Source organism: Dromiciops gliroides, chromosome 2 (assembly GCF_019393635.1).
Source record: "Dromiciops gliroides isolate mDroGli1 chromosome 2, mDroGli1.pri, whole genome shotgun sequence".
NCBI lineage: Eukaryota > Metazoa > Chordata > Mammalia > Microbiotheria > Microbiotheriidae > Dromiciops > Dromiciops gliroides.
The window spans coordinates 200,795,071-200,811,038 of record NC_057862.1 but is presented as its reverse complement, the minus strand read 5'-3'; the positions used below and the strand labels follow the sequence as shown (position 1 = coordinate 200,811,038).

Here is a 15,968-nt window from a genome sequence, read left to right as displayed (position 1 = left end):
GACTAGTTCAGATTTTTTCAAAACCAGATAAACTTTAGTCCTATGCACAAGTGTTTGGAAGTTACTTATGTTTACACAAAATAAAGCTGTTACTATTTTTCTATAGCAGTGATCACACACCAGGAAAGGCAGGACAAAGACAAATTTAGGAAAAGTTTTCTCAAAGCTGAAGAATGAAAGGACCATATAAATGGTTTATTTTCGTGTACATGGATGCATTCTCTTTATTAAATGACATCCAAGTAGTACTTTAAGGAATGGAGACATGTAAAAAGGTTCCTCAAGGGGAAATAAGATGATAATCATGGACAAAGTTTAATTTTCTACACCTTCTGCAGTATCACATTCTTTTCCTACACTGTGTGATGTTTAACATTAGGCTGACTCGAAGTAACTTCATAATAATGGTACTGTCTTTGTATGAATCTTCATTCAGTATCTCAAATACTCAGTCAATTTCATCAAAAACCCTTTCAGTCAAAGTGCAGGAAAAGCTCTAGTTATTAAGGATCTCATAGTAAAATACAGAAAAGTTAAGAGCTAGTCTCAGGTAAACTGGATATAGAAGTTACATCTCTTTCTTGCTGATGTCAAATGCTTCTTGATAAGTCCCTTGGAAATTATCTATTGTTTGTTTTTGATCATCACCAAACACTACTTGAACCTGTAGAAGAAACAATCTCCCTTTCTTTTTTTTTCTTTGTTTTTGGTGAGGCAATTGGGGTTAAGTGACTTGCCCAGGGTCACACAGCTAGTAAGTGTCAAGAATCTGAGGCCAGATTTGAACTCAGGTCCTCCTGAATCCAGGGCTGGTGCTCTATCCACTGCATCACTTAGCTGCCCCTCCCTTTATTTTCATACAGAACATCTTGCTTTCTGGATTATTTGCTATTAAAAACTTAACCAACACTTCTAGGATGGTGCAGATGGATCTTAGTTTATGCTCCACTTTCTCCCTACAGTCTTTAACCAGCTGTATCATCTTCTTTTAGTTGGTGATGGTTTTTTACTCAATGATGTAAATGATTCCAAGCTGAGTTTTGCCCCTGAATATGTCCTTGCTGGCTACAGAGAGCAGGTTGCACTCTTCATTAGAGGTTGGTCCCTTACTTAACTATTGCTTTTATGCAGGTGGCCACGTTGTCATCATACTCAAGAAGTATGAATAGTCTCAGTGTTCTCTTTGTTGAACAAGCTGTCAGTGGAATTAGGGACAGTGGTGGGAATAGGAACAGGGCTCTGGGGAATGGGAAAAGCAATACAGAGGATGGGAGTAGGAGAAAATCAACTCAGATCAGGAGTCTTTGAAAACCACCTGCAATCACCACCACTTTGATAAATGTTAAAGGTACTCTTACCCTATCCCCATGTATTGAGAGATGTAGAGTGCAGAGAAGCTTAATACCCCCAACATACAACCATTCCCTTGTCTGTTCTGCTTCCTTTCTCACTCTTTATTATTCTTCAAGTTTGTGAAACAAAACATAGAAGTATTTATATTATCATAAAATTAACTACTGCCTTTATGACACTAAAAAGTTAAAAAATTTTTTAAATTAATCAAAGTTACTAAATAAGCGTCCACTTTGTGCCTGGTAGACATTTATTAAATGGACTGTGCAAATAAGCAGGGAGGGGAGGATTCAAAATAGTCTATGATTTTGAAGAGATTAAAATAGATGAGACAATACAAGGTGATATGTCATTAACTGCTGGACTGGTAAAACTATATATGCTATAGTACCTTTAGAGATAGTAGGCTGGGATTAGAAAAAAAATACCAGAAATGGTAGGTAGGACCTGAATTAGAACCTGAGAGCAGGTAAGAATTTGCAGCAAAAGAAAGAGCATTTCAACAGAAAAAGAAAGCAAAAGAAAGCCCCAGAGGCAAGAATAAAAATGGCATTTATGTAGGGAAGATAAAGAAATCAGACAGAATAGAGATCTGATGTGGTAGGAAGCAAAGCTAAATAGTTACATCACAGTTATTTAAAATTAGAAGTAGAAATTACAAGTCAGGCTGGGATTTGACCCAAAAGGAAAAATGGATCCACTGTGGATTTTTTAAGCAGGTAAGTAACATTATAAAATGAGTGTTTTAAGAAGAGTAACTTGCAGGAGGGATTTGAATGGGGGAGAACCTGGAGATAAGAGTTCAGTTATGAGGTTACAGTAGTAATCCAGGGATGAAGAAATATGGGCAGAGACTTAAGAACAGTGGTATTAAAGATGGAAAGTTAGGGAAGAATTTGAGAAAATTTTTTGCAAGAATAATTAAAAGGTCTTCATGATTGATCTGAAAAGGAAAGCAAAGGAGAAAAGTAAAAAAAAAAATTCAGTATTTTAACTTGGAAATGGAGGCAATGATCAATGATGAAAAATGGTAAGATATAGATTAAGATTTGGGGGATGATAAGTTTAAGATTTGATGTATGGAAAGGCCCAACAAATAAATAAAAGCCTAATTAAGATTAGAAATGGCTTTGAAATTCATTACACAAAATAATACCTATAAAATAAATGTTTCTGATGAAGGTATCAAATAAAGTATCTTACCCGTACGTCAGGAGAAGTTCCATCCTGTGACAAAGTGTAAAGGATTCCAATGCAAGCATTCAAGTGTTGAGAAGATCCCACTCCTCCTAAATATCTATGCAGGCATCCCAGAGCCAAAGAATGTCCTGTTCTGGTTACCACATCCCTAGCTGATTTCAGTCTATTTTATGGGAAAAAATACAAATAATTTTTTAAAAAACTGAATACAATTATATTGTCATGCTAAAACTCCTGATAAAACATCATTGGTTATAAAAAACTAGAACTATGTTATATTTGGGTAACATTCAGAAATCCTAACTGTGATGAAAATAATATTACTTTAAAATGAAGCAATACTGTATAACTAATGATTTATTCATCATCTCATATTTCAATGGAAGGAGTTTGTTTTAGTTCTTTTCCACTCTTCATTCATGTTTATCTTTTTATGGTTCTCTCAACCCTGTGTTTGAATTTCAAAGTTTCTTCATAGCTCTGGTCTTTTCATCAGGAATGCTTGGAAGTACTCTTTCATTAAAGGTCCATTTCCCCACACCTAACAGCATTACATTAACTTTTCCCAGTTAACTTATTTTTGGCTTTAAGCTGATATCCTTTGCCTTCCGGAATATCATATATCAAGTGATTCACTGATTTATAGTGGTGACTGCTAAATTATGTGAGACTTTGTGTTTCCTCAGTACTTGAATTCCTTTTTTCTAAACATTTACAGTATTTTTCTTTGACCTAGAAGCTCTGGATTTTTATTAATATTCCTGTGAGTTTGCATTTTGGAGTTTCTTTCAGAAGGTAAAGTGTATTCTTTCTATTTCCACTTTGTTTTGTGGTTCTAAGAGATCTGTATAGTTTTCTTTTAAGATTTAGGTGGCATAGCAGGTAGAACACTGGGCCTGGTGTCAGGAAGACCTGAGTTCAAATCTGGCTTTAGAAACTTACTAGTTGCTTGACCACAGGCAAATCACTTAACCCTGTTTGCCTCAGTTTCCTCATTTGTAAAATGAGCTGGAGAAGGAAATGGCAAGAAACCCCTCCATAAGAGGTAATGAGGGATTGGATACAGATGAAAAACAACTTAACCACAACTTTTAAGATGTCTTAAAATATGATAGCTAGGCTCTTTTATTGGTCATAGCATTCAGATAGTCTAGTAACTCTGAATTTTTTCCTCCTTGATCTGTTTTCCAAGGCAATTTTCTATACTTTCCCTTAGTCCTCTGACTTTGTTTTAATATTTCTTGTTGCCTCATGGAGTCATTGCCTTCCTTTTGATCCATTTGAATTTTCAGGGAATTTGTTGCTTGGCTAAAATTTTGTACCTATTGTGCCAAGTTGTCAATCCCTTTCCAATTATTTCTTCCAAAGTTCTCATTACTTTTCCAGTTTTTTTCTTCTAATGCTTTCATTTCCATTATAAAAACATTTTAAATCTTGTTTTATCTCTTCCAGGAATTCTAATTGAGTTTTTGTGACTAAGCTGAATTTTTCTCTGAGTCATTGCTTGTCAATGTTCTTCTGTGTTTGTGTTTTGAGCTTCCTTGCCACTACAATAACTCATTAAGATGAGGTTATTTTTTTTTGTTTGTTTGTCCACTGTTCAAACTGACTGACTCACAAGTGATATTAGGGCTGAGCTTCTGGAAGGAAGGTCTGGGCTGATGCTATTGCTGTTTTTTCTTTTCTTTTCTTTCTTTCTTTTGGAGTATTAAGCATTGTATTATTTCAAGATCTCAGGGACAGAATAGAGACCTACAAGTTTTCAGTGTTCCCAAAGTAGACTGATCCAGGGCAAAATCTGATTGCTACTCTTCTGGTCTGAGCTCTGCAAGTTCCTGGACTGAGTTTGGATCTGTGCAAAAGGAGATTGCTGGCAGCATTCGGTTTCCATCAGCCAGATGGACAGCTATTGGCACAGAGTGGTAGAAGTATAGTTTTCCCTTTGGTCTAAGATGTCTTGGTTATTCTTTGGAAAAAGAGGCTGGAGGCTTTAAGTGAGACCACAGTGCATGCTGCTGGCCTCTAAACCTCCTCCTTTCTCCACAGTTCAAGGCCTTTCTACATTGGGAATGTTACTTCCCTGCACATGTTTCCTTCTCAGTGTTTCTTGGATCTGTTCACTTGAAACTGGGTAGTAGGTGACAAAGTTGTAAGTTGGTAACTGTCCCTGTTGCAGAGCTCTGATATGGTTCTGAGAATACCCTGTATGGATCTGAGCTTTCTTCTTCCTCTGGTACATAATAACTCCTGGCCAGTACCATTCCCAGTGTCTGCAGATTTAAATGTCTGTCTCTATGTGGTGTTAGGTTTGACAAATGACTCACTATAACTTTTGGATTGATGCATTTTTCTATATCAGTTTCGAGAAGTTTGTGAAGGGGACCTCACTATTCTGCTTCCTACCATCTTTGCTCTACCCCATCGCAATTATTTTAAATTAAATTATGGGTGTTTTCTATGATTTGTTCTTTGACCTACCCATTCTTCAGGATTATTCGGTTTCTAATTAATTTTTAATTTTTACTTAAAAGTCTTTTATTGAATGTAATTTTAAAATTGCATTTAATATTTTTGCTTTTCTGCATCCATTTATGAAGTTTTTGAGCCCTAATACATGGTCATTTTTGGTGAAAGTACCATGCACAGCTGAAAAGAGTATATAGTTTTACTCCTTTCTATTCTTATTCTATATTCCCCAGAGGTCTATCATATTTAACTTTTCTAAAATTTTATTCAGCTCCTTAACTTCTTTCTTGTTAATTTTTTTTGTCTGGTTTACCTAGATCTGAAAAGGGTGAATTGAGGTCCTTCATTATTATATACTGTCTATTTCTCCCTGTGACTCATTTAACTTTAAAAAAACTTAGATGCTATGTCATTTGGTACACATATAAATACTTATATTTATTAATCATTTATAGTACCATTTAGCAAAATGTTGTTTCTCTACCTCTTTTAATAAGGTCTATTTTTGCTTTTGCGTTGTCTATGGTCATGATCACTACACCTGCCTTTTTTTTGTTTTTAACTTCATCTGCAGCATAATAGATTCTACTCCAGATACTTATTTCAACTCGGTGTATTTTTTGGTTTTAAATGTGTTTTTTGTAGCCAACATACTGTTGGATTCTTGTTTCTAATCCATCCTGCAATCTTCTGTTCTATGGGTGAATTCATCCCATTCATATCCACAGTTATGATTGCAAACTATGAATTTCCCTAGATTCTTTTTTTCTTCACTCCCACTTTGAGTTTTGTTTCACTTCTGACTCATTCTTCCCTTATAGTACCCTCCCATTAATTTTCTCCTCCCTTTCCCTTAACCTTATTTCTTATTTCTTTTTGGTAAGATAATTTCTGTAACCAACTATTTGTATGTGTATTCTTCTTTCCTTTGATTATTTCAGATGATTCCCATTATACCCCTGTTGTTGTATTCACTTCATCTTGCACATTCCATTTATATTGGATAATTTCCCCCATTCTTTCTCTCCCTTACCCCTTCTCCCAATGTGTTCATTTTCTTCACACTTCTCTTTTTCTTTTGGGATCCATCAAAACCTAACAATAATTCCCAGTTCCTCAGCCAATTAAATTCCCTCTATGATCCCTGAGCATGATACAGTTCTGAGGGATTATATGTACCATTTCCCCATAAAAGAATATAAACTATTTCATCTTGTTTAGTTTTTTTATGACTGTTCACTTATCCATACTTTTTTATGCTTCTCATGATTCCTAGGATTCTATGTCAGATTTTCTACTTAGCTCTGGTCTTTTCTTCAGGAATGTTTGCTTATTTGTTTTGGGGTTCAGGAATGTTTGGAAGTCCTCTATTTCATTAAAAATCCATTCCCCCCCAAGCCCCCATAGGATTATATTCAGTTTTGCTGGTTAAATTATTCTTGGTTGTAAGCCTAAATCCTTTGCCTTCTGGAATATCATATTCCAAATTCTCTGTTTCCCTGGAGGCCACTAAATCTTGTGTGATCCTGACTGTCCCTCTTTGGTACTTTAATTCTTCCTTTCTGGCTGCTTAAATATTTTTCCTTGATTTGGGAGTTTTGAATTTTGACAGTAATGTTCCTGGGACTTTTTCATTTGCAGTTTCTTTTAGAAGGTGACTAGTAGATCCTTTCAAACTCTACAGTGCTGTTTGGTTCTAAGAAATCTGGGCAGTTGTCTTTAATAATTGCTTAAAATATTATCTCAAGGCTTTGTGTGTGTGTATTCATGGTTTTCAGGTGGTCTAGTAATTCTTAAATTATCTCTTCTTTTTTTTTTGTGGGGCAATAAGGGTTAAATGACTTGCCCAGGGTCACACAGCTAGTAAGTGTCATGTGTCTGAGGCCAGATTTGAACTCAGGTACTCCTGAATCCAGGGGCGGTGCTCTATCCACTGCGTATTCTGTTAGTTTTAAAAATCATTTTAGCTCTTTTTAAAATGCTTGCTTCAACTCTTCTAGAAATTCTTGCTGGATTTGTATCTAAGCTTCATTTTTCTCAGAGCCTTTGTTAAAAGTTGTTTTTGAGTCACCATCTTCTTATGGGTTTATGTTTTGAATTCTCATGTACCCATAATAGCTATTTAGGGTGGCATTCTTTGTTCATCACAGCTTGCTTCTTAACTTTGGACTTTATGTTGGTGTACTTTTACATCATTCTACTGCTTTCACAATTCAGGATAGGGACCTGCAAGCTTTCACTGTTCCCAAAGTTATGTGATATGAGACTAGAAAGCAACTCTCTGCACTTTGTACTTACTTGCTATTCTTTCAAGTGTGTCATTTTGCTGCTACCTTTTTACTTTAGCTTTACACAATAAAAATCTATTATCCAGTTGCAATATATATTTCACAGATTCAATTATTTGAAGTGTCATTTTTTGTATAGATGGTGACATTAAAGGACAATTTGTTAGTACTTCAAAAAAGGAAATAGTAATTACTATGAATACAGTTCATTTAGAAGAGGTCACTTCTGATTAACTTAATTACTTTTTTGGAAAGGTTAATATATAGGCATATCAAGGAAATGCTAAAGATATATTTCCACCTGGATTTAAGCAAGATATAAGACAAAATCATTCATATTTCCTTGTAAACAAGATAACAAAGGCTATGGTCTCAATCATGGTATTTCAGGTGGATATGGAACTTGGTGAATGAGAACCCAAAAAATGATGATTAATAGATAAATATCAGCCCAGAGAGAAATTTCTTGTAATACAATTAAGGCTTTAAAAAATTTAAAAATTTAAACATTTTTATTAATGACATGGATAAAAACACAGGTATTATGCCTATCAAAATTTATAAGGGATAAAACCCTGGGAAGGAGAGCTAACTTTTTTAAAAATGGGATTCAAAAACATACTGACTGACAAGAATCATGTGGCATAGAACAAAAAATAAGAGTTTCAGTGTGTAGCAAGCTATGTGAATCAACAGCATGACATAGTGGCCAAAATCTAGTGTGGTCATAGGATGCACAAAAAGAAGTATAACGTTCATAATAAGTAAGGTTACAGTCCTGCTATATATTCTGTTTTCATACATCTGTAGTATTCAATTTAGTCCTGCATGTCAAAGGTAATCTGGAACATGTCCTGAGGTAACTAGGACAGTGGGAAGTCTTAAACTATCCCAAACAAAGATCAATTTAAAGGACTATGGATATTTATAACACAATGGGGAAAAACTTGGGATGACAGGAGAAGAATGATAGCTCTCTTTTAGTATTTAAAGGAATACTATGTGAAAGGAAGATGAGTTTCATTATGCTTGGCCATAGAGATCTTGATAAGGAAAAAATTCCAGTTAGAACTATTCAAAACTGGAATAAACTACCTTGAGAGGTAGCGAGTTTCTCTAGACATTTTCCTCTTCACTAGGTATTTTCTTCTTCAAGCACAGGCTAGACCTGAGCTGTCAAAATTATTCACTTAAAATGTAATCGGGGGCAGCTAGGTGGTGCAGTGGATAGAGCACTGGCCTGGGATTCAGGAGGACCTGAGTTCATATCCGGCCTCAGACACTTACCACTTACTAGCTGTGTGACCCTAGGCAAGTCACTTAACCCCAACTGCCTCACAAAAAAACCCCACACCAAACAACAAAATGTAATTGGGAAAATTTTAACAAAATAAAAATAAAACAAAGATAATGTTAATTTGTGGTTTTCTTAGTCAATATGAAGCCTGCAGGGATCCATTTCTATTTGAATTTGACATCCCTGGGCCCACCGGGAACCAGTTGGACTTGATAAGTTTTGAGATTTCATCTCATTCTGAGATTTTTTTTGCCTCTGAGCATGGTATCTCTCATTAAAACACAAGAAGCTCATAAAAAGACCCATAATTTAGAATTCTTTCTAAAACCAATGAAATGAGGGGGTTTTACTGTGTCTGAGTATTCTGTATATGTTCTTCTTGTCCCTCATAAAAGGTCCACAAAATAAGAACTTCTTCAAACTGGCTAGTAGAGTTGTGATATCATTAACAAATCAGATGGCTTCATTCAACTTTTGAAGAGTATATTAAAATACAAAGGTACTAAACATTAACTCCACTTACTTGTCAAAGCTAACCTGTGCTAATCCAGCAGTAAAGGAGACATCACCAATCACTTGGGCTAATCTAGCCAAACCCTCTGCAGCAGCACATCGCATTAAGGGGTTGGTACTTTCCAAGGCTCCCATCAGTAATGTTAGTGCAGGCCTTCTCATTTCTTCTGAGCCTAAATTTCCTTTGGAGCTGGCCACATACTGAAATAAGAACAAGCAGCCATATTAGTAAATATAACAAACTATTACTTGGCAGGGCTAGAAATGGGTATTCTTGTTCTTAAATAGTTGTCATATATACCATAGTTGGATTTTACATTTTCAAAGAATGAGAACATAGGAAATTTTTACTTAACACTAAAAACATACTGAATATAATTTAATATATTCTCAAAGCACTGTAAGGCAAAAATACTTTCTCAATTGCCATATTCATTATGAACAACTTTATTATAAATGTGCATATATTCACTAAAAGAATTTAAGTTAGAAAGAATAAAAAACACTTAAGTGCTTATTAGTTCATTGTACTTTTGTCTTTAGGGTTTTTTTTTTGTTTATAGGGGGAGATGGATAAAAATTGGAACTCAATCATTGTACTTTTAAACAACAGTTCAATGACAAGGTATAAAAGTGGTTGTAAGCAGGCTGAAAGGCATTAAAAATGAGGCATTGTGCAGGAAAAGCAGCATACAAGATGTCAAAGAAACATATGACTAGCAAAAATGGGATGGTAATATATTAACAGTGAAGAAAAAAAGCAATGAATAGTCTATGAGATCTACTGTTACTCACTTAAACACTATGATTTAGAGAGATTTATAGGATGATATAGGTGAAATTGACATGGGATGAGTAGACACAGAAGAAGGGAGATCAGCATTTTTGGAGGGTGTACTCAAATTGATACGGTAACAACAGATTGAGGCATCAAGGAAAAATTAAATACTTTTTATGTCATTTTGAGATTTCCTCTTTTTTCTTTTGGCATCCATAAACAGCACATAAGGAGATTACTTCAGAGAACAAAGGTCAAAATCAATTCCAACAGGAGTCAGATGGGCCCTTTTTCTATTACATAAGGATAGATCTATAATCTTCCAAGCCCAAGTCCATTCACTTATTCTAAATATTTATTGAGCATACTGAATGTATATAAGGCACTATGCTATGTACTAAGGAGAATGTAAAGAAAAAGACAACTCTATTTTCAAGGAGCCTCCAAACCAGTTGTGGAAATAAAAACATACACAAGAATAGATAAAGCAGAAAATGACATGGGCATAAGAATTCCAAAGGTCTCTGAGAGTTCTGGGAGAAATCACTTTGAGCTCAGGGAACATATTTTGTCTTTGTTTTCTCTGCACATCAAAAAGACACATAATAGACATTTAATGAATCAGCATTGTATACTCAGTTTGAGAAGGAGAGTACTAGTAATTTGTAGGATCAGGAAAGGCTTCAGTGCCAAAGGTAGGTTTTTTTTGTTTGTTTGTTTTTTTAGTGAGGCAATTGGGGTTAAGTGACTTGCCCAGGGTCACACAGCTAGTAAGTGTTAAGTGTCTGAGGCCGGATTTGAACTCAGGTACTCCTGACTCCAGGGCCGGTGCTCTATCCACTGCGCCATCTAGCTGCCCCTCGAAGGTAGTTTTGATCTGTAATAGAGAAGGACTCTCTGTGAGGCAGAGGTGAAGGGAGAAGTCATTATTACTTCTGCATTACAAACATAGAACATTAGAACAATGAGAGAGTCTGGAGGTCATCTAGTACAGGGGTTATTAATCTGGGTTTCATGAACTTTAAAAAAATTGACAACTGTATTTCAATATAAGTGGTTTCCTTTGTAATCCTATGCATTCAAAAACATTATTCTGAGGAGGGATGCATAGGCTTCACTAGAACATCAAAGGTGGTTATGACTCAAAAAAGATTGAGAACACCTAAGCTAGTCCCATTCCAAAATTTTATAGATGAGGCAACAAAGGCCCTGTGAAGTTAAATGATTTATCCAAGAGCACTCTTTGTCACCCTGAATCTGATATAGCAGATGGAGTTTTAAACTTAGAATCAGGAAGACGAGTTAAATCTTACCTCTATCACTAACTAGCTGTGACCATGAACAAGTCACTTAGCCTCTGAGGTTCAGTTTGCTTATTTGTAAAATGGGAATATTGGTATTTACCTCACAAACTTAATGAGAGGTTCGAATGAAAAAATACAAGTAAAACACCTGAAATCTTAATGTGTTACATAAATGTTAATCATTATTATTAATTTGGGATTTCCTGTCATACTTTTTTCAAGCTCTAGTATACATAAATGTTTGCTTTTTAAACAGGCTAATGTTTGTAATACGTCTTAACAGCTTTAAATTAAAAGTGTCAAACATAACAGAAATATAAATGTTTTATATATAGATAAGAAACAGTCCCTAGGAAAGAATTAATTTTAGAGTTATAACATAAGGACTAGTGTTTTATTATTTATTATTAGTGTTTTATAAGACTAATGCTTTATTATAAGACACTTATTATTTATAAGACAATGCCTTATGACATGGAGGTGACCTAGACTGTTTGTGAAGCTTAGCTCTGGAAAGTACTACCAAGGCTTTGAGTACAAGGCCTAGTGATGGATTCTAATTCATCTGTTGTCTCATGATCAGCCTACGAAGTTTGGACAGGTTTATCACCAGCCACAGCAACTCCCTAAAGTATAAAAAGTATAAAAGGGATATAATCTGGATGGCAAAAAGAGTACCCACAGGGATGAATGACGGAATCCTGAAGCACTGAAGTAATATGGGTACTGTATGGTTTTGAAGATGACTTTTTTGACTACTCTCTAATAATACCTTATGTGTATGTTCCCACAGTTCAAAAATTAGTGATTAGACGTAGGAAATTATCTATCATTATAATAAAACCACGAAATTAGTTTTAAAGTACAAGACGCACTAATCTGAATTTGGCCTTTTCTGTCTTTCTCAAAGATATTTCACCGTTTGTTGTCACTTCTAGTAGTACTCTTTCTCTCATGTCCCTGAAGAGCACATCCAGGAAGAAGTCTCTACCGCCACTTTCCAGACCTTCCTTTTGTCACCCTCACCGATTATCTTATCGTCCTTTGATGTTCATAAGATCACAGATTTAGGGCCAGAAGGGGCACTTAGGGGGCCTTCTATTCCCACGTCTCATTTTAGAGTTGAGGAAACAGGCCCGGATAGTGACTTGCCCAAAGTTACAGGGCAGTAAGTAGCAGAGGTAGGATTTGAAACCAGGTCCCGTGACTCCAAAGACAGTGCTCCTTTTGTTGTGCCAGTTCATTCCATTCACTTATATTGCCTTATCCAGATTATTGTTGTTATCATCTACCCAACTCTGTAACTTTTCCTTATTATCAATGCATTCGTTCAATACTTGACTCATGTTTTCTCTCGACCATTTCCTTCATTTTTCGCAACTGCAGTGTTAATGCTGATTTTTTTTCCTGAGGTTACATGACCAATGAATAAACATTTATTGAGCACCTGCTGCATATAAGCATTTGTTGGGGAAATGAATAAAATCTATTCTGTACCCAACATATGAATTGTTACTTTAAGTCTTTTTTTTTTAAATTTTTTTTCCAGTTAACTAAAATTCCCCCACCCCCAACCTGAGACAGAAAGCTGTTTTAACTAGTATGTATTGTAAGCTAAAAAAAAACCCCACACTGGCCATGTTAAAAAAAAAAAAAGTTTGAAAACCCTGGCCTCAATTTCTTCAATTCTCATGACATCCCTCTTCATACTATCTCAGGCACTCGTAGGATGGCGACCTTACCATTATTTAAAACTGTTTTACTTATGAGATCTTGAACTCAGAAATTCTCTCTTCTGATAAGAATTTTCTGTTTTTCAATCTCCCCTACTGCCTGCTTCATTCCAAAGACTCTTTATCTTACAGTCTTTCTTTCCATCATTCTTTGTTCTTCCACTCAACTACTGTCTCTTTTTAGGTCTCACTTTCTTCCCTTCAGTTCTATGTCCAATAATTTTAGTGAGGTTTACTTAAATCCTTTGCCCCTTTGTACGTCTACTGTTCATGACCTCATTAATCTCAAACCTGAGTCATCTTAACATTACTTTCAAAATGCTGAATGTTACCGGGGTAAGGTAAAAAATTGTGCTGCCACAGTCCATGACAAATTCATACTGTTGTTCAGTTGTTTCAGTCATATCTGACTCTTTGTGATCTCATATGGGGTCAAGAATACTAAAGAGGCTTGCCATTTCCTTCTTTTAAATGATCACTCACTGATGCAAGACAATCCTTTTATTTTTCACCATCCCTATAGTAGTTGTTTTAAATGTCGCATCTCTCAAGTCCCCAGAACAACCCTGATTCACTTCTCTCCTAGCTTAAGATCTTTTCTCCTATTTTATGGAGAAAATTGAGACCATTCTCCTTTCCATTCTTTTTTTTTGGGGGGGGGTGTGAGGCAATTGGGGTTAAGTGACTTGCCTAGGGTCACACAACCAGTAAGTGTTAAGTGTCTGAGGCCGAATTTGAACTCAGGTCCTCCTGACTCCAGGGCCAGTGCTCTATCCACTGCACCACCTAGCCGCCCCTCTCCTTTCCATTCTTAGAAAATGAAGTTTGCTCACCTCCTCCCCAAAGCTAACTGCTACCGTGCACTCAATCTCATCCCTTCCTGCCTCTTTCAGCAGCTTCCATCATCATTCTCTTTTCATTTTCATCTTCAATTTCTTCCTTTCTACTGATTTCCTTGATTACAAACATGCTTAGGTTTCCCCTATCCTTAAGTAATAGCTAAATTGCTATAAATTGTTTCTTCTTTTCACTGCTAAAGTCCTTAGAAGTACAGTCTATGCCAGTTATTTCTACTTCCTTACTACCCATCTGCTCCTCACACATCCTTGGTCTGGCTTTCAGCTCTACCACCTAACTGAAAGGACTGCCAATGATCTCAGCCTTGCTAAATCTGATGGCTCGTTCTCAGTTTTTATCTTCCTTTAACTTTCAGCAGCTTTTGATACTGCTGACCACCTTCATCTTCTAGGTATTTTCTTCCCTTGACTTGCATGAACTTCATTCTCTCTTGGTTTCACTCCTACCTGTCTGATGATTGGAAGCTCTTTTATTGTTATCCTTCTATCGCCTCCTAAAAATGGGTGTTCCTTATGGTTCTGTTCTGGACCTTCTACTTTCTTTATACTCTCTCCTTTGGTGACCTCATTGTCTCCCACATGTTCTGTGATGGTGATACAGAAATCCATACATCTAGCTATTTACACAAATTGCTTGATAGGCATCTGTCCTTGGATGTTTTCTTAATACTTCGAAAGTACAATACCCAAACTGAAATATAGCTAGGCTAGCCTTCTAATTGTTTTTCACACAATATTCCATCTCCTATCTAGATGCCTTTTATTTAGCTTTCCCGAGTTACTGCAATGCACTTTTCCCTCACCTTTACCTCCTCGAATCCTTGGCTTCCTTCAAAGCTCAGCTCAAGTATCTTTTATGCATGAAGACTTAATTGATCCTCCAGCTGCATGCATCTCCTCAACCTGCCCAGCAACATGCTCTTGCCTCTATATACATGCCATCTCTCCTAGCGAAACTGTAAACTCTTTAAAGAACTGTTTCACTTCTGTTTTTGTATCCCTGGCACTTAGCAGTACTTAGAACATAGGAAAAGATAACCTCACAATGGCCCCAGCTCAATAAAACAGGAAACAAGAGTATATGCTAGAACAGAGGTGAGTTGGGGTGGTAGTTGGGGTCTGAAGGAGATGACATACTGTTTTTTAATTTTTTGCAGGGCAATTGGGGTTAAGTGACTTGCCCAGGGTCACACAGCTAGTAAGTGTTAAGTGTCTGAGACCGGATTTGAACTCAGGTCCTCCTGAATCCAGGGCCGGTGCTCTATCCACTGTGCCACCTAGCTGCCCTGATGACATACTGTTGATTGAATGTATGATCAGTCTGGCATTTAAGGCTATGATTTGTTTCCAAAGTACCTTTTCAACTTTACTTGATGTTATTCTCCTTTTTTAAAAAATCATAAAAGTATTTTATTATTTTCCATTTACATGTAGAGATAGTTTTCAATATTTGTTTTTATAAGATTTCTAGTTCCAAATTTTTCTCCCTGCCACCCGAGGGAGGAGTGAGGGAGGCTCCTCCCCAAGGCAGCAAGCAATCCGATATGTTATATATGTACAATCACATTAAACATATTTCTGCATTAATCATGCTGTGAAAGAAGAATCAGAACAAAAGGGGAAAACCTCAAAAAAGAAAAACAAAGTATAAATAGTATGGTTCAATCTGCATCTAGATTCCACAGTTCTTTTTTCTGGATTTGGAGAGTGTCCTTTGGAACTATCTTGGACCATTGTATTGCTGAGAAGAGTCAAGTCTATCACAACTGCATGTTATTCTCCTTTACAAACCACATTTCAGGCAAACTGGATCAGTCGATGTTAACCATAACTGAACATACTGCCTTCTGTCTCTGGGAATTTGTACAAACTGAGACGTAGGGTGGTACAGTAGAGTGCTGGACTTGGAAGATCTGAATTAAAATCTTGTATAGCTTAACCTCTCTAAGGCTCAATTTCTATACCTACAAAATGAGGTTAATATTAACACCTGGATGAGTGTTATTGTAAGGATAAAATGAAATAATGTATGTATGCCACTTCAACCTTATAGAGCTATATAAAGATTAGTGATTACTCCTCCATGCCTACTATGTACTCTCTCCTCATCTTTGCCTGTAAGAATCTTTATGCTCCTTTGAAGATCAAATAAGGAACCATTTTTGTGTAGCTTTCCCTG

The 15,968-nt window shown here is 36.1% G+C and overlaps 1 protein-coding gene and 1 pseudogene across 1 annotated transcript in view; both read right to left on the bottom strand.

Moving 5' to 3' along the window:
• The window catches only part of HEATR5A (HEAT repeat containing 5A), a 174,073-nt gene that overhangs the window by 73,112 nt on the left and 84,993 nt on the right, over positions 1-15,968 (bottom strand). Inside the window, exons 18-19 of the mRNA XM_043988253.1 lie at positions 9,128-9,318; positions 2,557-2,716 (exon numbers count right to left, since the gene is read on the bottom strand). Coding sequence (XP_043844188.1) covers positions 2,557-2,716; positions 9,128-9,318 — 351 coding nt within the window. The remainder of the gene's footprint in view (positions 1-2,556; positions 2,717-9,127; positions 9,319-15,968) is intronic.
• LOC122741669 lies at positions 316-1,369 on the bottom strand (annotated as a pseudogene).